This window comes from Squalius cephalus, assembly GCF_949319135.1.
Source record: "Squalius cephalus genome assembly, chromosome: 8".
NCBI lineage: Eukaryota > Metazoa > Chordata > Actinopteri > Cypriniformes > Leuciscidae > Squalius > Squalius cephalus.
In genome coordinates, this window is record NC_137129.1 from 6,223,185 (window position 1) to 6,247,166 (window position 23,982).

General features: G+C 39.4%; 2 protein-coding genes across 6 annotated transcripts in view; both read right to left on the reverse strand.

Annotated features, from left to right (window-relative positions):
* Positions 1-4,919, reverse strand: part of LOC307162719 (zinc finger MYM-type protein 4-like) — a 48,527-nt gene extending 43,608 nt beyond the window's left edge. The window contains exon 1 of one of the 4 annotated variants that reach the window (XM_079878247.1): positions 4,561-4,919. In XM_079878247.1, the coding sequence (XP_079734373.1) occupies positions 4,561-4,863 (303 nt within the window). In that variant the 5' untranslated portion in view covers positions 4,864-4,919. Of the gene's footprint in view, positions 1-981; positions 2,941-3,252; positions 3,798-4,560 lie in introns of those variants that run through there. The other 3 variants (XM_079878241.1, XM_079878246.1, XM_079878243.1) reach the window with 3 other exon arrangements.
* Positions 4,920-5,785: 866 nt separating this feature from the next.
* The window catches only part of zmym4.1 (zinc finger MYM-type containing 4, tandem duplicate 1), a 31,851-nt gene continuing 13,654 nt past the window's right edge, over positions 5,786-23,982 (reverse strand). For both annotated transcript variants that reach the window (XM_079878252.1, XM_079878251.1), the window contains exons 8-27: positions 18,644-18,859; positions 18,412-18,562; positions 17,060-17,175; positions 16,739-16,963; positions 16,265-16,415; positions 15,952-16,127; positions 15,675-15,840; positions 15,439-15,591; positions 14,834-14,871; positions 14,561-14,705; positions 14,367-14,473; positions 13,708-13,879; positions 12,958-13,164; positions 12,465-12,568; positions 8,491-8,644; positions 8,122-8,273; positions 7,922-8,036; positions 7,605-7,844; positions 7,396-7,522; positions 5,786-6,538 (exon numbers count right to left, since the gene is read on the reverse strand). In XM_079878252.1, coding sequence (XP_079734378.1) covers positions 6,322-6,538; positions 7,396-7,522; positions 7,605-7,844; positions 7,922-8,036; positions 8,122-8,273; positions 8,491-8,644; positions 12,465-12,568; positions 12,958-13,164; positions 13,708-13,879; positions 14,367-14,473; positions 14,561-14,705; positions 14,834-14,871; positions 15,439-15,591; positions 15,675-15,840; positions 15,952-16,127; positions 16,265-16,415; positions 16,739-16,963; positions 17,060-17,175; positions 18,412-18,562; positions 18,644-18,859 — 3,132 coding nt within the window. In that variant the 3' untranslated portion in view covers positions 5,786-6,321. The remainder of the gene's footprint in view (positions 6,539-7,395; positions 7,523-7,604; positions 7,845-7,921; positions 8,037-8,121; positions 8,274-8,490; positions 8,645-12,464; positions 12,569-12,957; positions 13,165-13,707; positions 13,880-14,366; positions 14,474-14,560; positions 14,706-14,833; positions 14,872-15,438; positions 15,592-15,674; positions 15,841-15,951; positions 16,128-16,264; positions 16,416-16,738; positions 16,964-17,059; positions 17,176-18,411; positions 18,563-18,643; positions 18,860-23,982) is intronic.

The following is a 23,982-nucleotide window of genomic DNA, read 5'->3' on the forward strand; positions in this document are numbered from 1 at the left end:
AGAGGTCCACTTGGGGTTTTACGGATGGGCGGGACTTACCAGCTCTATTAACCCCTAGGTTCATTTTGCACCGGAATTGTCCTTGCTCCATTTCTCCAATGCTACAAAAACTACACAAATCTACAGTAGTGAGGAATTTTTGAATATGGTAATGCAAAAACGTTTGCCATTTTAAATTTTACTTTTGACTGCATAAAAATACACAGTGTTTCATGATGCGCCCTCCCCCAACCTACCTGTACACGAACACGTTATCAGCCAAATACTAAGGATACTTCACTTTTTTTTGGAAATAGGCTCATTTTACAACTCCCCCAGAGTTACACAGTTGAGTTTGACCGTTTTCAGCCGATCTCCGGGTCTGGCGGCACCACTTTTAGCATAGCTTAGCATAGATCATTGAATCGGACAAGACCATTAGCATCTCTCTCAAAAAAATGACCAAAGAGTTTTGATATTTTTCCTATTTAAAACTTGACTCTTCTGTAGTTACATCGTGTACTAAGACCGAAGGAAAATGTAAAGTTGCCATTTTCTAGGCTGATATGGCTAGGAACTATACTCTCATTCCTGCGGAATAATCAAGAAACTTTGCGGCCGTACCATGAGTCCAGCAGGCGTAATGATATGACGCAGCGCCTGAAAATAGGCTAACTTCCGTCAGCATAACCAACGTGACAGCGTGCCTTGTAGCACACACACACTCCAAAGCTTCGGCACATAACGTGACATCACTAGTATTTTGTACTATAGAAACTTTAGATAAACAATACTGAAAATTCCACAAGTTTCCTTTAATTAAACTATACCTCACCAGAACTCTACAACAAAACTACTAACGTTATATAGGCTACTGTACAAAACAAATGATCGAGCAAACCTAGCACTCATTGATTGCATTTCACAGGAAGATAAAGACAACGGCAGTGCTTTTTCAATCAAGTGGTTCAAGCTAACAAAAAATAAAATTGTTATACTTACAGCCATGGGTGATGATGATACACTTGGACCTGTCTGTACTCTGAAGATTGTTGGGATGGCCGTATCCTTTAGACGCCGTACCGTACTGTCCTTGTTTTCTTTATAGTCATCTGGTCCAAAATGCTCTGAGCAAACACGCCATTTCTTGATCGATTCTACCGGTGTTTTGAGATCAATGTTCAGAGCAGCCAACCATTGATTCTTTAGATTCTTGTTGTTCACTGGTATTCTGTGAAACATGACGCCGGTATAGTATCCCCTCCACTTACTATCACAGCCCTTTACTACGCACAGGCACATGGCTAATCGCACAGGAAAATCCACTAACTTTACCTAATTTGCCGGCTGAAACTACACAAACTTAGTTCCGGTCACGTGGAAGTTACAGAGCTGGGGACTATTTTCAGGCGCTGCGTCATATCATTACGCCTGCTGGACCAATGGTACGGCAGCAAAGTTTCTTGATTATTACACAGGAATGAGAGTATAGTTCCTATCCATATCAGCCTAGAAAATAGCAACTTTCAATTTTCTGTCGGTCTTAGTACACGATGTAACTACAGAAGAGTCAAGTTTTAAATAGGAAAAATATCGAAACTCTTTGGTCATTTTTTGAGAGAGATGCTAATGGTCCTGTCCGATTCAATGATCTATGCTAAAAGTGGTACCACCAGACCCGGAGATCGGCTGAATGGATTCGAAAACGGTAAAACTCAACTGTTTAAACGTAAGTTAAGAGTTTTATCTCTAAAAACAGATTAGCTTATAACGCTAGTATATGGGGTATAGAATAACTAAAAGTAAATCGCTAGTCAATACCACTAACAAGGCTCAAAATAACCTCACACTAATACGGTAGCATAATGAGGGTCCCTACATGCAAACCGAAGCATTGAGAACTTTGTAAGTGTACAGACAGTTTAATAAGAAGATACTTTATAAAGACAGTACATTGCGCGTATACAGGCAGGAGCCATCTTGGAAAACAGTCTCGACTAGTCGAGCCCCGAACGCCGTGCTAACTAAGTGAGATAAACTGTGACTAGGAATCTCATATGGTCCGCGGTTTCCTGAAGAAAGCACTGAACGCAATAAAGAAAATAAATAAACAATTTAAAAAAACTGAACGCAACAGAGACTAGTGCTTCCACAGGATACACACTGTAAATGCAATAAAATAAATGTACAGTTTCAATGAAGGTATACCTACAGCTTTACGGCAGAAAGGCTCGACTTTAGCAACAGCAAGCAAATAATGTTTCGTGTTCACACATTACCTCGTCCAAATGATCTGCAACAGGTATTTCGGCTCTCGGTACAGCAGTTTTCTTGAGGTGATTTCTTCTGAGAGTATCGGAGGTTCTTCTGGATAAGATGAAGTCATCCTTATCGAAATGTTTACTGCAGACGCGGTAGTCCATCAGTCGAAGCGTTTCTACCGGTGTTTCGACATGGAAATGTAATACGACCAGCCACTGCTTCAACATGTAACTATTCTGCAGAGGAAGTCTGTGAAAACTTTCCGGATTGTAGCGTTTCATTTTCGTATCGCAGCCGGGAAAAGCACAAACACGAACCATTTTCTTGTACACGTACTGTTCGCTCACCTCTTCACAACTTTTAATTCGTTCACATCTCACGCGTAGCCCACAACAACATTTCACGCGAGATTCACCTCTTTGAGTGAAAATGCTTGAGCTATGTTTTTGTTAAAATATTGAAAGTATGGGGCCCCTTATAGTTAGTCACCCATATATTTCAATAAACAGATATAATTCATGCATTTCCATGAAATTAGATTTCACAAACGTAATTCCTATCGACCAGCTCACTTAGCACGGCGTTCGTGACTCGACTAGTCGAGACTGTTTTCCAAGATGGCTCCTGCCTGTATACGCGTATGTGTACGCGTCTTTATAAAGTATCTTCTTATTAAACTGTCTGTACACATACAAAGTTCTGTATGTAGGGACCCTCATTATGCTACCGTGTTAGTGTGAGGCTATTTTGAGCCTTGTTAGTTGTGGTATTAACTAGCGATTTACTTTTAATTATTCTATGCGCCATATACTAGCGTTAAGCTAATCTGTTTTTTAAAAACTCTTTACATTCTATTATCATGATAACGCATCCCAGAGAACGATCGACTCGGTAACCATGTGTTATTACCCCTAGGTTCATTTTTCACCGGAATTGTCCTTTAACTCTGGGGAAGCTGTAAAATGAGCCTATTTCCAAAAAAAGAGGAAGTGGAGTATCCCTTTAACTTGCCTCTAATATGCCCGCGGCCGGTGGGCCCCCTCGTGGAATAGCGTTCCTTTTCAGGTGTACTCTAGTCGGTGTTTTTGAGTCCTTGGCTCTACTAGGAAGATGGAAGTCGTCTTCATCGAAATGTCTGCTACAGACACGGTAGCGCTTCTCCTTTAGCGTCTCGACTGGTGTAGTGGTGTCAATTTTGAGAACGACGAGCCACTGTTGTAGAAGCTCCGGGTCATTGCAGCGAAACGGCAGACCGTGGAAGGTCTCCGGATTGAACCATTTCGCTTTTATACCGCAGCCGGGATAGATACATGTGTTTGGCATCTTGTCCTATCACGCTGCAGTAGTCCGACTGTCTCACAACAATCCTCTGCTCAGTCACGTGTAAGTTACACAGTTGTTTCCGTCAACAAAGTTTCACGCGAGAGTATAAAAACGTTTCGCTGAATTTTTAAAGTTTTATAAATGCGTGTATTTTCAGATCAACACTTTAAAAAGTATTTCGAATATCATCCAGTTATCAATACATTTCTATGTAGTGTTAAATTTTCCCTTACAGGACTTTTACGCGCTTTTCCCAAATCACGGAAGTGACCATCAGGCAAGTGTTATTTAAAGGAACACGCCACCGTTTTTTTTTTTAAATAGAGGTTATTCACCGTCTCCCCTACATTTAGATAGGTGGGCAAACGCATTTTTGTCTTAGTCTGACAGCGTCGCCGCTAGCTTAGCTTAGCATAATGAACGGGATCCTTTGTAACAGGTGAGAAACAGGCGCATGTCGTCACTTGACTAGCCGCAGCGGGCTTTTTTTTAACGTTCTTCACTGATAATCCAGAGTTCCTGACAGGAATTACACCTGTGGAAAACCTCGGCGAAGAACATTAAAAAAAGACCGCCGCGGTTAGTGAAGTGACGGCATGCGCGTGCACGCGAAGGGCAGTCAGCTTCTGGCAGGGAGTCGAAATTCGGCACAACACCTGTTAGCATGTCGTGAGTAAAAGTGAGAAAAAACAAACAAAAAAACCGGTAGCCTTCTCTGTAGTAAGTAACGTAATACTAGAACTCCTGAGTCAACATAACCAGGCTAACTCGGTGAGAGAAATATAGCTAGCCCTCAGTCATTTCATTTCACAGGGAACAATAACAGCGATATATATTTTTTTTTTCAGTATGGTTGTTCCATGCTAAACAGGTTGAACTCAACGTTATACTAGAGGAGGCCATTTGAACCATACTCTATACAGGTTCTCCGCATCTATCTTACAACTGAACAAAGACACATATTCACGTAAGGAATAGTAATAAAAGACAACTTACATGTGCACTTTGTTCTTCCTTTGCTTTGAAAATGGATGGGACGGCCGTAACCTTCAGACGTAGTACAGTCTTTCTGGGCCCAAATTGGCTAAATTGTATTTTTTCAACGTAGTCCTCCGGTGCAAAATGCTCTTCGCAAATGCGATACTGGTTAATGCTGTAGAGAGGTGTTGAAGGACAGATCTCCAGAGCTGCTAGCCATTGATTTCTCTGTTCCACATTTGATGGAATTCTGTGAAACATTACATTCGTGTATCTCCTTTGCTTGTTCTCACAACCTTTTACCATGCATGTGATTACCATGTTTGCTGTAGCTGCTAACTTCTCAAACTCAACACAATCCGAAAGCGAAGATACTCGGTGTAGATAACGCCGGTGTGTTGACGGAAGTTGGGTGATTTCAGGTGTTGTGTGAAATCTCTGCGCCCAAGTAGCAGTGCTTCACCCAAATAGTCCCAAGTCAATATCTGCCTAGGAAATCGCCTAGTCTTAATCTGCATTGCTATTTGTACTCGCTGTGAATACGAGTAGTAATTCGTTTTTTTTTTTTTTTTTTATCACTTTGAGTCACGACATGCTATCCGGCAACAAAGGATTCCATTCATTATGCTAAGCTAGCGGCGGCGCTGCCAGACTAAGGACAATGCATGCACTGAGACAAAAATGGGTTTGTCCACCTATCTAAATGTAGGGGAGACGGTGAATAACCTCTATTTCAAACGGTGGAGTGTTCCTTTAAATAAACTCCTGATGTACTTACAAACTTTCCAATGCCTCGTTTTATGAATACAGAACCTATTTGTTCTACTGTAGAAGTTTTGTACCATTCCGGGCATTATTAGTGAGGTAATTTACGAGATACAAACTTGGATCCATTAGCGCCTGCACTAAGCCATTCGGCTGATATCTCTAAATAAGTTCTAACTTTAATAATGTTCGAGCAAGGCAAAGGACCCTAGGTTGAAATTACTCCAAACCACCCCTTTAACTTCTCTCTCATTTACATCTTTGCATCTCGAACCAGTTTCTTGCTCTTCTGACCTACATTTGTTATTTTGTAAACAGAATATCAATGTGTACATATTTTTAAATATAGATGAGACTGCAATGCTCAAATGCATTTCTGTGGAAAATGCAAGCATGTCATTTTGCTTGTTTTTTTTATTTATTTGAAATGTCAACTTTGTGATGATACACCTTGAAAGCCAGTATGTTGAAACATTAATTGAAAGATTAAGTTTTATTGTCTTTTTTTTAATCCAAAGAAATACATGTACAGGATTTAATAAACCCTGGAATGGCAAGGTTGCAAAAAGAACGAAAACCCACATTCATTTTCACAATGAACAAAGGTTAGATACACCAGCCACTGTTTTTAATGCCTGTTGTACAAAGATGCTGTCAATGTTATTAGTGTTTCATAATAGACAATGGGCAGTAATCCCTTTGAAGATCACTTGTGTATAATGTGGCACTGTATAAAATTCAGCATTGTCCTCTAAATGTAACCCATACAACCAAAAGGAAAAAGAAAAAAAACTGTACAGCCTCGTAACTACTATAATATGGAAAATACAATGACAAAACACTTGCTTTCTAGTCCTTGGAAACATTATCAATATCCTTAAGCCAATTCAATGGCATTCAGGTTTTGTCAGCTTTGTAGAATTACACAGAGCCATCTAGAGAAACGTTTCCCCGGGACACCTCCTTCACTCTGCAATTTTGATGTGCGCTTATGGCGTGAGTCTCAGTTCAGCGTCACGGTCTGTAGTCCGTGTCAGTGTCTGAATCGGTCTCGGTGGGCGTTTTGTCCGTCTCCAGGTGCAGCTCTCTGACAGTAAGGATGCGTATGAGCATGCTGTCCAGAATCTCATCACTCAGCGAGGTGGTCGAGAACCACATGGGACTGCTGGGTACACAGGAACGCTCAGGGCTCAGGTAGAACTGGGTCGTGCATTGCCTCACACTGGGTGAGCTGGAGGAAAAATACGAGTGTATTATAGGGCAGCAATGATATTCCCTTATTTTTATAGCATTTACTTTTTAGAAAGATTAAAAGAATAGCATTTATCTGAAATAAAAATATTTTGCAACATTACACACTACCGTTTAAAAGATTGGGCTCAGTACGAATTACTTTTCTTTTTTTTTTTTAAGAAATTAAAACTTATTCAGCAAGGATGCATTAAATTGATCAAAAGTTGACAGTGATGACATTTGTAGTCACAAATTCAGGGCTTGACAACTTTTTGCTCACCAGTCACTGTGGCTATGGTGGGTTTCCAAAGTTACTAGCCACTCATTTTCACTGGCCAAAATTTCGACATCGATAGCATTTGAATTAGTCAAATTACGCACAATCCCACGGCCAAATTACACCAACAATATTCATCGGGAGCAAATGAAACGAGTGAGTGAGGGGAGGAGGGCTTGTATGTGACTCGCTGTCGGAGAGTGAGAAAGTGCAGCTGGTATCGTGTATCTATTCTGCGAAAAATGAGTATTGGAAGCGTTTCAGATATTTCAGTATTGATATGTATCGATTTTTTTTTTTTTTTTTTTTGATAACTACATTGCACAGTTTATTTCAGGTGCATTTTAAAAGACTACAATTGAAAAAATATATATAATAAATATAATTATAATAATATATATAAAATTCAACCCTCCAAAGTGGCTAATAGGAGTGACTGTTACATGTCACCGCTGAAATCCACCCGCATTTGGAGGGTGTTAATGTCAAACCCTGTGTATGTGTATGTGTATATATATATATATATATATATATATATATATATATAAGCCGTCATTTCAAATTTCAAACGAACATACCATTTTGAGATGTAGAATTCGTACAGCCTGACAGGACAGCGGAGAGGATTTTCAGAATTTTCCTTTATCTCATATATAGTGTCATTGTCATCCTCCTCTTCCTTTCTTTTCTTTGCAGGGACGCCATCTACATTGAGCAAAAAACAAATGATATCCACAACAAGAACACAAAACACAATCAGGCTATGACGGTATGACTGACCACTGACCAGAGCTCGTGTCATCTTTGGGGGGATAGAAACGCAAACAGGCCACTTTGGTGCTGCCCTTGCTTCGAGAGCAGCGGACGATGTGGCCGAAAGAGAGGCGACGGTGCTGCTCCACTGTCTTGTAGTTGAAGAACTTGGTGAAGAAATAGAGCAGCGTGTTGAGCAGCACGCCGGGTGAAAACGCTCCCAGCTGCTTACAGTCCCACAGATACTCCTCCTCCACACGAGAATGAACGTAACCTGCACAAACACACACAGGCGTTTGTAGCACAACAGAGAAACAAGCCAGTCTCGTGTCAGTTCCTTAAAATACTCACCAGTGGGTAAAATAGTTGGTTTCCATCCTTTGAGTAAGTTGGTCATTTCATGGCAGAATTTGGTGTAGAAGAGATCCGAGAAGATGTTCTCCATCCGATTGTTCTCAAACAGGAACTGTAAACATAATCGACGAGAGCCAATTAAACTAAATACAACATGACTGAATGTGTTGAGTTTGTGTGATTTCTTCTTGTTTCACCTGCTGGATGCCCAAGCAGAGGTAAAAGACGCTGTCAGGGCTGTACTTCTCTCCGTTGGGTCGACGAACTTCAGAGATGAACTTGCAGAGGCCGTAGCTCAGTTCAGCCGTGCAACACTTCAACAGGTCCTCCTTTATTGTCATAGTACGCGCTGTGGAGGATGGCATGTTGAAGATTGTGTAGCTTAACTAGTAAAGCATGATGCAAGCAATGGTAAAGTTTATGGTTCAAATCCCTCTGAATGCATATAGTACAAAAATATATATAACTTGTGAGACACGTTAAGCCACTTTTATGTATAATTGTTTTACATTGTGGAACTTTCTTTTGGGGATAATATGTTGGGTATAAAGCAAACTGAGACCTACAGCCAAATTTGGGAGTCTCCATGTTGGGTTGGGCGTTCCTCCAGCGCACCCAGTCTCTCCAGGCATTGACTGCGTACTCATGTTGCAGTTTGGAGAGGTTTGAGAAGTTGTCTAGAGCTGGTTTGGCTGGAACCACTGCTGCACTCTTGCGGCCCTACACACACACACACCAATAAAACATAATAGTCAAACATGTAATCAGTGATGGTAATAAAAGTATTATAAAAGTTATAAACACTACCACAACTACAAATTAATATTTTAAAAAGTTACAAATTTCATGTTATCTGTCCAATGTATTGAATTAAAGAGTATATTTGAACATCAACTGAATAGCACTTTATTTTACAGCCCTATTCCTCATGTACATACTATGTACTTTTTCAGTAATTATATAATAACCGAGTAATAACTAGGCACTAATCCTGAACCTATCCCTACCCTTTCTTATTCAAAACATTAGTAGGTAACACTAGGAACCAATAAGGTTCATTAGTTAACATTATTTAACTACCTTAGTTAACATGAACTAAGAATGAACAATACATCTACAGCATTTATTAACCTTAGTAAATATTAATTTAAACATTTACTGATACATTATTAAAATCAAATGTTGTATTGTTAACATTAGTTAATGCACTGTGAACTAACATGAACAAATCAATGAACAGCTGGAATTTTATTAACTAACATTAATAAATACTGGAACAAATGTGTTGCTCATTGTTATATCGTGTTAGTTAATACATTAACTAATGTTAACTAATGAACCTTATTGTACCCATTAGTATAACCCGGCATTATCACTACACTTCAAGTGCACCAAAAGAATCGTGCAAATTAGCAGAACATTAAGGAAGGAAGGCTACACCTTATAAACTTTAGTTTTAACGTAAAAACAACGTGTTTTAAAGCAATCACATGACAGTCTTGTTTCATAAAACTGGCTTCAGCTTTATTTTGTTTTTGACCAATTTGTCAGTCACATGCAATTTTACATTTAAAAATAGTATACACCTGTTTGAGCTTATACATCACATTAATAGTAATAGTAACAGTTTAAATAATATCTAAAGAGTTCCTAACGAAAGACGAAACCAGGTTTTTAAATTTAGTCTATTAAATTTACGTTTTTAGATGTTGTCTACTGCTGTTGTATCGCAACATAGCCTGTAGCATCAGCGTTTCTTGGCGAGCGCGAGAATGCATTTTGTCCTTGATGCATTTTTGGTCACTAGGTCATGCGAGGGAACCTCTGGGAAACAGTCTTAATGATGAAGCTTTGTAGGTTCACTGGCAATGCAAATCTATCCCTTGCACCATCCCAGTTTGTATTGGATGCCCACTCTTTAGCGATTCGGCCGCTTCTGACTCCTCATACAGAGGAGATCCAGCTGCACCTTCAAGGGAGGATGTAACTTAAGATCGGGGTGGCAATGTGGCGTTGTTTGCCGACTGTCTGCGTTGCTACTCAGGGTAACACCGTCCACACTCGTACAGTCTGCCGTGCGTGATCCGTCAATCCGAGTCCTCAACTTCCGTGTCGTCACATGTGCCTCTCTCAGCTCCAGCACAACAGCCCTGTGGGCCTCCACGAGCCCCTTGTTAGTGCTTCTCAAATCCACAAGAGCTGCCATTGCGTCATCATATCCCTGCTTGCAGTGACGCAGCTCCCTCTTCAGCCCTGCAATCACGACGTCCCGTCTCAGTTGCAGAGTCAAGTCCCTCAACCAATTCTGTCCTTGATGTCCTGCGCTTGAGACTTGACGATTTGACAACTCCACAATACGAATGTGCGTGAGGATGAAACAGCCTTAGTAGAGCAGGAGAAATAGGGCCGTCAATCGCGATTGACATTTTTTTGTGAACGCAAAAAGGGCGTTCAGTTTCTTTTTACGGAATGACAAAATGTGTTGAAAATCTGCAGTAAGAAATGTTTAAGCACCCCACACTAAACGGATTTAAAGTGCCCTTATTGGCCCAGTCTGTTGTGATTGGTCTACCGCTTACAGTGTGTGTCAGAAACTAAACGGCCATTAATATTAAATAATTAAATATCTGAATATCAGCTCCAGAGGCTTTATTTGAATAGTAATGTCTACTAATTTATTAGAAAAAAAATCAAAAAAAAAAAAACACTTTTTTGAAAGCGAAAATGTTTTGGACGCAACGTTGTTAGCATTCCAAAATCTTTTAAGCAGCTGTAGTTCATCCAGATATTAATACTATGAGATAATTCACTCAATTTTATTGCTTCTCGTTCCACGCATCCTTTGACAGCAGCAGAACAAGTGCCATATTAGGGGCTTTCAAACCAGAGGAACCTTTTCATAGTTCCAAGAACCCGGAAGTACCCGGATTTTGGTGTGTTCGCACCGCAGGTTCTAGGAACGATTTTAGTTCTAGGATCTCCTTTTGAAGGAACTAATTTAGCTCCTACTTCACAGCACTCTAGGAACTACCAGTGAAGTTTGTGTACGCTGATTGGCCGAACGCACGTGAAACACCAGCACCCACCATTTTTAAGAAAGCTGTGTAAACACAGATTATAGCCTATATATGTCCTCCACAAACTAACTCTACGAACACGGAAAGGAGAAAATCCAACGCAACTTTAAGGGGACCAAGCCAAACATGATTATGCATTTCTGCTCAGCTAGCAACACTGGACATCAACCACACGCCATACGTTAATACCCTTTCATATACTGTCTACTTTCTATGTATAACAGCTCTATCTAATACCGTATTAAGACAGTACTGTTAGACAGATCGAAAACTAATGAACACAGAGAATGCGAGTACAAAATGCTCTCAAAATATTGCAGTAGAAATAAACTGATTTATGTCATACACCTAGGCCTGTCGCGATAGTCGATAAGTCAATTAATCGCACGATAAAAAAAAAAGAGCTCGATAATTTTTCCAGCCGCGATAATTCCATTTGCATGCTTGTTTGTTTTCCTCGTCTCTCTCTCTCTACCAAAGAGACTGGATGACCACTCTCGGTTCTTTAGCGTATAGGAGGAGTGAACTCTCTTCGTCTCTTGTCAGTTGCATGGTCTTTGTGTGGGGAGGCGGCGCGCGGCGCTTGTCAGTCACGTATGGGAAAGCGCCGGCGGGACTGTTTGCGGCTACTGCCGGGAGAGAGAGAAGACGCTAGTTGTGAGTTGCGACAGCGAGCCCGATCACATGAAAATGCGTATCTATACCACGAATGTTATTTCTCGTGCCATTTATACGCCAAAAATAGTTTTTGCGTGCATATGATACGCTCTTTATGGCGTGTAATACGCACGCACTCCTCACCCCTAATCCTAACCAAGTATTTTCAGTGCGTAGCATACACGCAATAAAGTGCGTCTCCGTCTTCCCGACAGTACACAATCACTTGACAAAGTAACAGGAGGACAGTGCAGAATGGTGTGATATGGCTTGTTGAGGCTTTTTTTTATTTGTTTACAAAGGTCCTAACTGTCAGTTTTGCCTGTTATGGAATGTATCACTATTTATGCCTAATGTCTAAAGCCTAATGTTTAATATTTTTTGAAGTGCAATTTTGTTTACATCCATTTTATTTATTAACAGACATTTATTTTGTTAACAGACACTAAGAGTCCATTGCTTTTATTGTTTTTGGTTGTTTTGTTCATTTTTTTGGATATTTAAAATGTTTTCCGTTTTCAATGTTTAATATTCTTTAGAAATAAAAGTTTATAGATCGTTGAAAAGGTGTACCTGCATTATTATGCCATTATAATTATATTAAATGAAAATGGTCTCAGAACGACAATATTATCGTTTATCGCGATAATTTCTTGGACAATTTATCGTCCAGCAAAATTTGTTATCGTGACAGGCCTACATACACCTCAGTGTGATAAGATAAAAGTTATCCTGCATTGCTATAGTTAAAGTGTTTGAACGTTTTGGTGAAACGTTGAGAATAATTCAACAGTAGTTGTTCTTACCCGTTTCTTCTGAGGGAGGCCATCACGTCCTCTCTTGCGAGATTTGCGTTTGCCAGAATCCGTCGCCTCCTTTTGTGTTTGCCCTCTGAAAAGTTCAATGCTCTCTGAAACGTGAAAGGATAAAGATTAGTGCTGTCAATCGATTACATTTTTTATTTTTTAAATGTAACTTTCTCTAATTAAAAGAGATTGATCGCACAGAACATTAACGTTTTTAATATATTTTTATATTATAATGTCACATTTAACCTCCAAATTAATGTAGAAACAAAGACAGTAGGTCTATATTTTAAACATTTGATTTAACAGGTAGAAAATATACAGAAATTGAATAAAATTATCAAACCCTTCACAGTCTTCACTGCATAAATTATAAGTTAAATATAGATTAATTCTTATTAAAACTTCAAAAGTTATTCAGTCAAGAGCAGTTAGTGATTCTGTCTTTGTCTTTTGTTCTTTGAAGACTTTGAATCTCAGTCAAAGCTCTTACCGACTGGGAAATCAGCCTCCAGGTCCATCTGTGGCTCTTCTGCTGAGGTAGAGACGGGGGTCAGTGTGGCAGATCTGGGCGGAGGAGGTCTTTCAGGCTCTGGGGGTTGATCCCATGTCTGAGCTGAAGACACAGAGTCCTCCTCCCAACTCAGATTGTTGGAAAGGGCTTCCAGATCAAGGTCCTCCATTATATTTTCAGTCTGATCTGAATAACAAAACAAAAGGCTAATAAACAAAAGAAAATGTGTGTGCATGTGTATATATAGAAGTTAGTTAGACCACAAGACAAAGCGAAGCAAAAAGCAAAGCAAAAAGTCACTCCAAAGGGAGTTATTCTCTATTTTAGTGTGCACTGTTTCTGAACTCCCTGAAACGCCTCCATTGTAGTCTAAATGGATCTTCTGAGGGAAGTCACAATATTCCTTACTTAACAAATTCCTGGCCAAGGCATACGCAAAATACTAAGAGTTAGTCGTGTTGAAACTTGCGGTTATGGTAATGGGCGTGAAATTCCCAAGACACGCTCAAAGCGGTTGACCAATCACAACATACTGATCCAGCCAACCAATCAGAGCACATTTCGCTTTTCGGAAAGAGGGGTTTTATTTAAACAGGAACTAAACAGAGCGTTACTGACAGACTGGGAAGAGAGGAACTGCAACAATGTAAAATAAGTGAAAATAAGGTGGTTTTTGAACATTCAAGCATGAAAACTATATTAAAAACTTTCAAATTGTCCCTAATTTACCAGCAGATGTGATGCATTTCTCCCTCTCTGTATCCTCAGCCACCATCTCCGCCATCATGATGAGGTCGGCCTCCAGAGGGTCATCAGGGATCTTCTCTTTGATTTCCTGAATGGTCTTCACAATGCGCTCAGCGCTGTCCAGAGTCGTGGGGAAGAACAAGGGCACTGGAACCTGCATGAACAGACAAAGACACATGATGATTCAAGTATATACTAAGGGTGTAATCAGGGGTGGGAGTCTATAGGTTGCCTTCAAATTTAAAATATGATCTGCAATTTACTTTAATTATAATAGTTAAGGTTTCAGTTTGTCTAGTTTTCACTATTATCTTTAGTATTTTCCCCCCTAAAGTTTGTGGTTTCAGTTTTTTTTTTTAATGAGCTAACCAGAACAATAATTTAAAAAAACCAATGTTCTCAGTAGTCTAGTGATATTTTAGTCATAATAGTGTAAGTTCATTTGACATTTTATGAGTGATGAACATTTATTTAAGTTTAGAGTGCTATGTTAGTTCTTTTGCTTTATTTCAGTTGACAAAATATATCATCATATTGATTCTGGTAGCAAACATGTATAAAACTATAATAGTTTCAAAACTCAAAGATGAAGATAAGGAAAGGGAATAACAAGGAGGATGGGAAGAGGTAGAGATACTCACCGGTAGCGGTAACCCCACAGACTTTGGAGTGTATTGTGTGTAGAGATTCATGGGAACCGGAACATAGACTGGCACCGGCACAGGAAGCACTATCACGGAAGGTCCATCTAGAAGACAAACGACATGCACAACATGTGAGTGTCAGCACATGCAATGCCCACTATAAACATGTCTGCAACAGTGCTTCCTAGTACCTGTTTGTGTGTTCATGTCGCAGACATTGGGTTTACAGGATGTGCCTTTGTTCTGACAAAAGGGTTTACAGAGTAGGGCCTTGTTCTTCAGGATTCGGGGTGGTGGAGCAGAAGTCTTTACAACATCTGTCTGTGTGCTGGCCGCCTAGGGACAACACAGATAACGACTGATCAGTGGTTGATTTTTATACACATTTCAAGAGGAACGTCAGCTTTTATTTAGATTTAATTGACATGAGCAGTCACAGTCTATTGATATTGTGAAAAACTCACATTTACAGAACTTTTTGCAGTAGCAGCTGGAATAGAGCCTGAGGAAGCAAAAGGTAATTGTAAGAGATAACACAGAAAATAGTTGACTCGTTGCTTAGTTTGTAAAAAAACACACAAGGAAAAAATTGACATTCCATGCCATTAATATCCAATGCAAATAAGTATGTAACTGGCAATGTGTTTGGCACCAACATTACAATTCTTACAGAGATAGATAAGCTGATAAGTATTTTCATGTTATAAAACAAAAAAACCTAGACTAAAAATAGACATTTACAATACTACAAGTGAATTTAGCCATTGCAACATTACAGTTTTGAAAATGTATATTCTTTTTGAGATTGGCTAAAGGTTACATTTAACAGTGTTATTAAAATATTAGAGCTATTTAATGTATTTTAAATGTAAAAATCAGGGGAATGTGCATGCACAATAAAATATCCAATTTGAATGACTTTGAATTTAAATTGCTAATTTAATAAAATAAATCAATATATTTATAATTGACTAATAAAGTAAATAAATCTCTAATGTCGACCGATAACCATTTTGTTATCGATACACTGTGCATCCCTCATGGTATAGGGATGATAGAGGATAGTCACCTTGCAGAGCGCTGTTTCCTAAAACACATGGCTGTCCATTGGATGCACTTGAGAGTGATATAACATTGGCGATGACCGGTGTGGCCTCTTTAGTGATCAGTGATGTGCGATTAACTGTAGCTTGAGGGGCTGGAGACGGCGCTGGGCTTGTCCCTGAGGAAACCAATCATCAATAGATATCAAAAGAGAAGCCACAGAGGGGATAAAAATCCACAAATATCTCCAGGTAGACATACCTTGTGTGGGCAGAGGTTTGCTTGCAGGTCTGACTGGCCCAGTGATGCCCTGCAGACTGCAAAAGAACATCAAGCATTGCAAGCTGCAGAAATGCTTAATCTCGCCCAGCCATTTCACGGTCTCTTTCATCTTCTTGGCCTGCCTGCACATGGAGCACTTTATTTCCTGTCAGAAATGTACTCACTGTTAGTTAGTTGAAAGCCACAACCATGGCATAATGTCTTAAGTGTAATGTTGAAGTTCTCATTAATAATAATAAAAGAGATCAAATATTACCTTACGCATTAATAAGGTATGTTGTTGCAAGCATACGCTCCCACAGAACTCCTCCTCTGCTTTATCAAAAACCTCAGTGACTAGAGTCTGAGAGGAGCCACTACAGTAGAAGCAGTTGCGACAGTGTTTCTTTCCCCAGCGCTTGACCAGGTCATGCTTATAAAGTAACTTGCATCCTGTACAGAGATGAACAAAAAATTAATTACAAAGTCACATTAAGATTACACAACTTGGTATTAAGACATGCATGTACGAATCAAAAAGAAAACAAACGGTATGCTAATAATATCTTAGTTTTGCTCTTGGCACATACCCTCGCTGCAGAAACAGCGGTCAATCTTGTTTATCCTTTTCACCTCCTTAACAACTTTATCGATCTTGCAGTACTCGCAGCGAGCCATGACGTTGTTGATCTGTTTGAACTCCTCAACACAAGCAGAACTGCAGAAAGCGTACATTTTCCTCTGAAAGGTCAGGAAAGCATGCAGCCAATTAGGTTTATGGTCACTGTCGAGTAGCAAATACTGATCAGTTTGTTAATTATACACTTTACAATGCATGATATGTCAGCAGTCATATCAGTTTCAGACAATAAATGAGACTCTAGATTGTGACGTAATAAATGGCCAGTATATCAGTTATTGACTTTAAAATAATAATTGTCGGTGTATCTTGAAAAAATTGTTGCATGTCATTCCAAGAATTCATTACACCTGTTAAAACATGAACTCCAGTTATGTGAAATATTTGATTTATTAGTTGCCATCTACAGTAGTGAACAGAGTACCTTGAACTCCAGCAGTTCTGGCTTGTGGAAGAATGAGTTCAGACACTGAGAGCAGGGGATCTTGGTGACCGTCTGCACCGGACCACCGGGAGCGCTAGTCGTTGTTGATGAGCTGGACTCTGATGAAGCAGGTTTGGGAGCAACAGGTTTTGGGGTAGATGTGGTGTTTGTGGTGGAGGTTATGGAGTTTACCTGGTTGTTAGGTTTTATCTTACTGAAGGAATCCTGAACAAAGTCAAAAAAGTGAAACATTGAAATATCTCTACTTCTATGATTGACACATTTTGAATCCGAATGATCTGTAAAAGCACTAAACTCTACCTGATATGATACTACGCAGGAAAAGGAGCAGAAGTTCTGGATGGTTCCGTCAGACATGGCTAGATGATACTGAGGAGTTAGTTTCAGCTTGCAGCTGTTGCATTCCACTGGAGCACCTGGTTTGAATGCAAACCAAAAGGACATTTGAGTATACTTTCCAAAAGAGAAGACCACTAAGAATGTGAATATGTGACCCTGGATCACAAAACCAGTCACAAGTCACACGGGTATATTTGTGGCAATAGCCAACAATACATTGTATAGGTCAAAATGATCGATTTTTCTTTTATGCCAAAAATCATTAGGATATTAAGTAAAGATCTAGCCTGGGAAAACCCAGACAACTTCTGGCAAATTCAGATTTGCTCGAGAAGTAGTCCGGCAAAGAGCTCATTCAAGCCCATTTCCATGGCCTAGAAATCGCGGCACCAATCAGAAACGTTGAGGCGGGCTTTACACAATGACGATCGCTCTGATTGGTTTTAGGTCTATCCAATTGCGCCCAGAGGCATTTGAGCGACGTCCGTTCAACTTTTAAATGCATTATTAAATTCAAATTGCAAACACATGAGGACAGTCTCCATGAAAGACCCACTGGCAGATGAACGTGCTACTACATTTCTCTCTGAAACGGTAGGAAATTAAATTAGATTTAATAGAGGATTTTAACTGACACGATGATTGACAGGGCAGTTTACGTGACAGGATGCACGCGACAGATCCGTCTGATAAAGATGACGAAGTAGTATGTCCCAAAGCTTGCCTACTTTTTTGCTACACATTCAAAAGTAAATACCTTTTCTTCACAAAAAGAGTACATACTTTTATGGCGTAGTGTAACTTAGGCGAATTGGGATGCAGCATATGGCTTTACACGATGGTGATCGCTCTGATTGGTTTTAGGTCTATCCAATTGCGCCCAGAGGCATTTGAGCGACGTCTGTTGGTGACGCCCCTTTGGAAATGATTTGTCTATGGAGCTTTGCCAGACCATAACTCAGTTACTACTGAGAATGGTCTGGTTTTAACCAGGCTAGTAAAGATCATGTTCCATGAAGAAATTTTGTGAATTTCCTACCGTACATATATAAAACATTTATTTTTGTGAGTGAATGCAGCAGAATCGCGAACATAAATTGACAACTTTAAAGGCGATTTTCTCAATGTTTCGATTGTTTTCCAGATTTTCAAATAGTTGTATCTCGGCCAAATATTGTCCTATCCTAACAAACCATACATCAATGGAAAGCTTATTTATTCAGCTTTCATGTGAGGTATAAATCTCATTAAAAAAAATTTTTGACCCATGTGACTGGTTTTGTGGTCCAGGGTCACATAAGTGGTTGTGTTACCTGAAGAACTGACAGTCTGAACTTTATTTGCTGTAACACATGAAGCGGAGCAGAAAAGCTCTCGGATTCCGTCTGTGCTCGGACTGTCCACCATTTCTGCAACCGGGCGCATGGTACGACAAATTTTGCAGGAGACAGGCTTCAGACTCTTCTACAAAAGGAAAATCAATTTATTTAATAATGACTTTCAACAAAATAACCAACCCGTATATAGGTATTCCTTTGCCATTACCTTTTTGAAGGCTAGGAGGCAGTTTTGTTTGCAGAACTTCATAACTCGGTCCTCTATCCGCAGAGACGGACACTGACTGTCTGTGCCATAGCAGTATCCACCACAGTTCACACAGCTGTTCATGTTCAGCTTATTGGAGGAGCGGAACTGGTTGAAGCAGCTTTCGCTGCACAGCTTTTGGATGGAGCCCATGAAGTTCACTTCATGAGTGTAAGTCTATGAGAAATGCAATTGCAACACGCAACCTTTTAAAACTACTGAACTTTATTTTTATATGGATCTTATAAAGCAGCCACAGAAACGGTTATACAATTGTCACAGACAGAAAAAAAACAACTATAACATACTTTGTTTTTTCTAGAGAAATATAAAGTGACAAAAATGCAATTTCAGTCTACCAGAACAATAGTGTTTTCTAGAGAAATATAAAGTAACAAAAATGCAATGTTATGATACAGATTTGCTTTTCATAAACCTAAAGTACACTAAACAGTAGTTGCAGTCCTACAATGTGTGAGCAATATGTACAGTGCAAACAAAGGTTGATTTTCTAACAAATACAAACACAGTGGATTCAGAAAGCATACAAACCCCTTAATTCTTTCATATTTTATGTTGCTGCCTTATGCTAAACGGCACCACACCACAACCAGCTCCATAAAGCTTGATGACAAAGCAAAAACAAGACTGAGAACTTTGCACACTGATCAATAATAAAAATAAATTAAGGGGTCTGAATAATATTTCTAAATTATGTATATAAATATAGGCGGATATTGGGCCATAAAACATTGTTCACAAGACTTTCGAATACTGGATTTTGTGGATCAGAATCTTTGTCACAAAATGTTGCGAAAATCATTGTGTCCATTCATTCAGAAAACAACACTTTGTTTGATGTGTTTCACATCTACGGAGATAATCACATCTGGGGATGCCACAGTAAGGAAACCAAAAGAAATTATGTGAAGACTAAAAGAAAGAATATTTTAGTTTGTTTGTAGTTTATTTACAATAGTGTACAACATCATACAGAGAGACAGAAAGATAAACAGACAGAAGGTCAAAAGCACATTTGAGAGCACACAGTCACAGAGTTGTGTGCCATTCCTGGAAACAGTTCCTGGTCAACTGAAGACACAAGTGCACGTCACATGCCTGGCATTTCCAAGGTGTTTGATGCTTCTTGCCATGCGCTGCTTTGCAATGCACACAGATCCGACGTCCAGCAGAGGCAATTTTCCTGGCATCTGAGCTCAGCTGGGCTCCTGGAACAGGCACATGGTCACAAGAGCTCTGTTTTCGGGGTATTTTCAGTGACATATCACATAGCTCTGCAATAAGTTGCTCCATAAACCCTTTGTGGGTCATGTTGCCGTACAGCTCTTTGTGCAATGTGAAGGAGTTGGTGGCAGCAATGTCCAATAAGTGTAGAAAGATCTTTCTGTACCACTTCAGGGTTTTGTGCTGTGTGGTATAGTATTGCAACAGCTGATCGGACAGGTCAACGCCCCCCATATGTTGGTTGTACGCAACGATGGGTGCGGGACAGGGAAAAGTCTTCAAGCTCCATGCTTCTGTTTCTTTCACCCTCCTCTGCACAGTGTCTCCGGTGTAGGCAGGATGGATAGTGGAACAGACAGACACCTCTCGTGTGTCCATCCACTTCACAAACACAAGTGGTCCATCCCGAATCCACCTAATGGATCCCCTGGCGGACTTTTTGGTCAGTGAATTAGCTGCATTCTGGGGGCTGTCCTTCCTGTAGTCTCTGTAAGTCCCACAGGCACCATACTTCATGGCTAACAGGTCTTTTAAGAGCATCGGACTTGTGTAGAAATTGTCCATGTACACATGGTACCCAGATCCAAAAAATTTTTTGTCCACAAGAGACATCACTGTATCATATGGTAGTCCATGGCCAGTGGCATTGGTATTCTTTCCAGTGTACACAGAAAAGTCCACAGTGTATCCATTCGATGAGTCTGCGAGGACAAACAGCTTGAACCCCCACTTGGTTGGCTTGGCTTTCATGTACTGTGTCATTCCCGTGTTTGCTTTGCATGCCACCATTCTTTCGTCCACGGCTAAATTTCTTCTAGGATGATAGCTGGTTTTGCATGCAAGACGGATTGTGTCAATGAGGGGTTTGACCCTGAAAAGGCGGTCATACCCATCTGTGCCCTTCTTTTTGTCATTCTCTCTGTCTCCGGCTGGATGACTCATATGCATATTCCATGAAATGGTGCGGTATCTGTCCCTTGACATAACTGTGGCGGGAAAAGGCACAGAGAAAAGACTGCCCTGCCGCCAGTAGTCACTGATGGAGCTCAGCTTCACCATGCCCATGTAAAATACCAGCCCAAAGTAGCGGTACATCTCGCAAACGTTGATATCAGTCCACTTGTATTTGCGACCCCTCGCAATTGACCTGGCGGCCTGAGCGTTAGTGTTGTAGCACAGAGTTGACACAGCGCTTTCAGTGAAAAACAGTTTGAAGAGACTAAGAGGGGTGTGTGAGTCAGTCGCACGCAGCTGCGGTCCAGGTTCCCGTGAGGGCAGGAATCTCAGATTCTGTGGGACCAAGTCGACCTCTGTCTCTGTTTTCCATGACTGATTCGGCATCCTGATTGTCTTGGCTTTCTTTGCAACCGGCATCAGGTCACAGTCATTCTCACATCTGCAAAAAATAAAAATAAATAAATAAAGCAAACACCTGTGAGCATGCGAATAATTACAAGCAACTGCACTATTTAACATTATTGATTGCTAATACTGAAAAACACATGCATATATTTATAGCACATTATGAACATTTAAACCCAATCAGATATTTGTATTTTACATTAAATATAGTATAAATAATTGTATTTTTATTTTAATATACAATGCCATTCAAAAGGTTTGGGGAAGGTAATATGTTTGATGTTTTTGAAAGAAGTCTCAAATGCTTACCGAGGCTGCATTTATTAGATTCATATTTATATTAGATTATTGCTAAATATTAAAATGACTGTTTTAAAGTAATACATTGCAATATGTAATTTATTCCTGTGATGCAAAGCTGAATTTTCAGCATCAGTCTTTAGTGACACATGATCCTTTAGAAATCATTCTAATATGCTGAATTGCTGCTCAAGAATAATTTATTACTATTATAACAGTTGAAAACGGTTAAAAAAATATTTTTATGGAAATTGTTTTTTTTCTTCTAAAGAACAGCATTTATTTGAAATAAAAATATTAAGTAACTTTATAAAATGTCTTTACTGACACCTTTGTTGCATTTAATATGTAACCTTGCTGAAAAACAGTGTTCATTTCTTTCAAAAAACACACCTAAGTGACCCCAAACCTTTGAATGGTAGTGTATTATAGTACGTGCTTGTTTTGAACAACATTTAGATGTAATGACAAGTTGCCTAGGTCAAGGGCAACATATTTTACTAAAAATATAACAAACCATCTTATTTTAGTCTGGCAAACAGCCCAACTAGTAAAATATGTACATGCTTCTCTAAAAATAACATGGGTAGCACTTTATTTTACAGTCCTGTTCCACATGTAGACTACATACTGTATACTTACTGTAGTCATTACAATAACTGGGTAATAACTAGGTACTAGTCCCGAACCTACCCCTAAAACTAACCTTAACCCATGTAGTTACCTATTCAGTACTTTATTGGTAAGTACACGAAGTACATTGAAAGTGCACGTACTGTAAAATAAAGTGCAACCATAACATGCTACCTAAAGAAAGAATAGACTTACTCATCAGAACTGAAATCCTCTGCTGGATCAATTCGCTCTTCAAAATGCAACCATTCTTCATCAGACTCGTGCTCTTCTTCTGAGGAATAGGTGAATTCATCCTCACTGTCCACGATCTCGATAGGTTCCTCACACGTGCATTGTGCCATCTTCCAAAAGCGATGAAAAGTGAATGAATCGGATGAAGCTATGCTATTTTTATCACATTGATGGGGGAGCTTTTACCATATTTGTATGGCTCGCCCAGGTCATAACCGAGTGGGAGCGCATATAACGCGATAGAAAAATAGATGAGGCAGATAAACGGTAACGTTATGTATCTAACAACTTCAGTACGAGTAAAATGTTCGCATAAATATTACATATAGCGTGCGTGAATACATCGAGGTGGACGCTGCGTTTTAATGGGCACTCTTTTGTTGATCAATAGATTAACAGCACGGTCTCTATTGTGTGGACCCCTCACTCACCGGCGCTTCACTGACAGCGGCAACACGCGCACACAGAGAGAGCGAAGGAGCAAAACAGTAGTAGAACTGACGCGCTATATGAAGACGATATTCATTACTGTTATTTTTTTTTTCTTGTCAAAATGACTAACTTCGCTTATTTATTATTTTTGCAGTTCGAATCCTTCGGCAGATGGAGGATAAACAAGCGGCAATCCCATTGGCTAGCGCTCACCTATCACCGTCCAAGCCAATCAGCTTGGGCGAACGCAGACAAATGTGATGAATATTCATGAGCCCAGCAGCTGGTCAGACCCCAGAGCGACAGACATTATTCAACCTACAATAGATTAAATATAATTAAATAATGCCAAGCAAAACCAGCAAGTTTTGTTTAAAGTGCTCCTATTGTGGATTTTTCGAATATATACTTTTATCATACTTTCTGGAACCAATTATAGTCAGGCTGCATTCTATGGAAGCCCTGAACCGCATGGTTTAGAAAAAAATAAAAGAAAATGTATCTTGTTATTTTGAGATATTAAGTCGTTATTTCAACAAAATATCGCGTTATTTCAACATGATATCTCATTATTTCGACATATCTCGTTATTTCGACATAATAAGGGGAAATTCTAATCTGCATTATGCCACATTAAGCGTTCTTATAAAGGTTTCCTATGTGAGAAATTCTTAACATGTAATTAAACGCGGTGTGTTCAAATTCTGGGCTCATCTGATTTTTTGTGTATATATATATATATATATATATATATATATATATATATATATATATATATATATATATATATATATATATATATATATATATATAAAATTGCGCACCTCCCCCTGTCAGTGATCAGTGTGTAATATAGCTGTTTGTGAATGTAAACGTTCTGCAAAGTTCATAATAAAGTTATTGTCTCCCAAAATAAACAATCGACTCTGAACCACCAATACAAGTCGTTATTTTTCCTAATCCTACTGCTTTACGGTTCTACGTCACTAGAAGATGGTATACCGTTCTTACTATTAAAGTTGGCATGAAACGGAAGTTGAGATTGTCATTTTTTCCTTGTTGTGACGTATTTCCGAGTGAAACGGCTTCTGAAA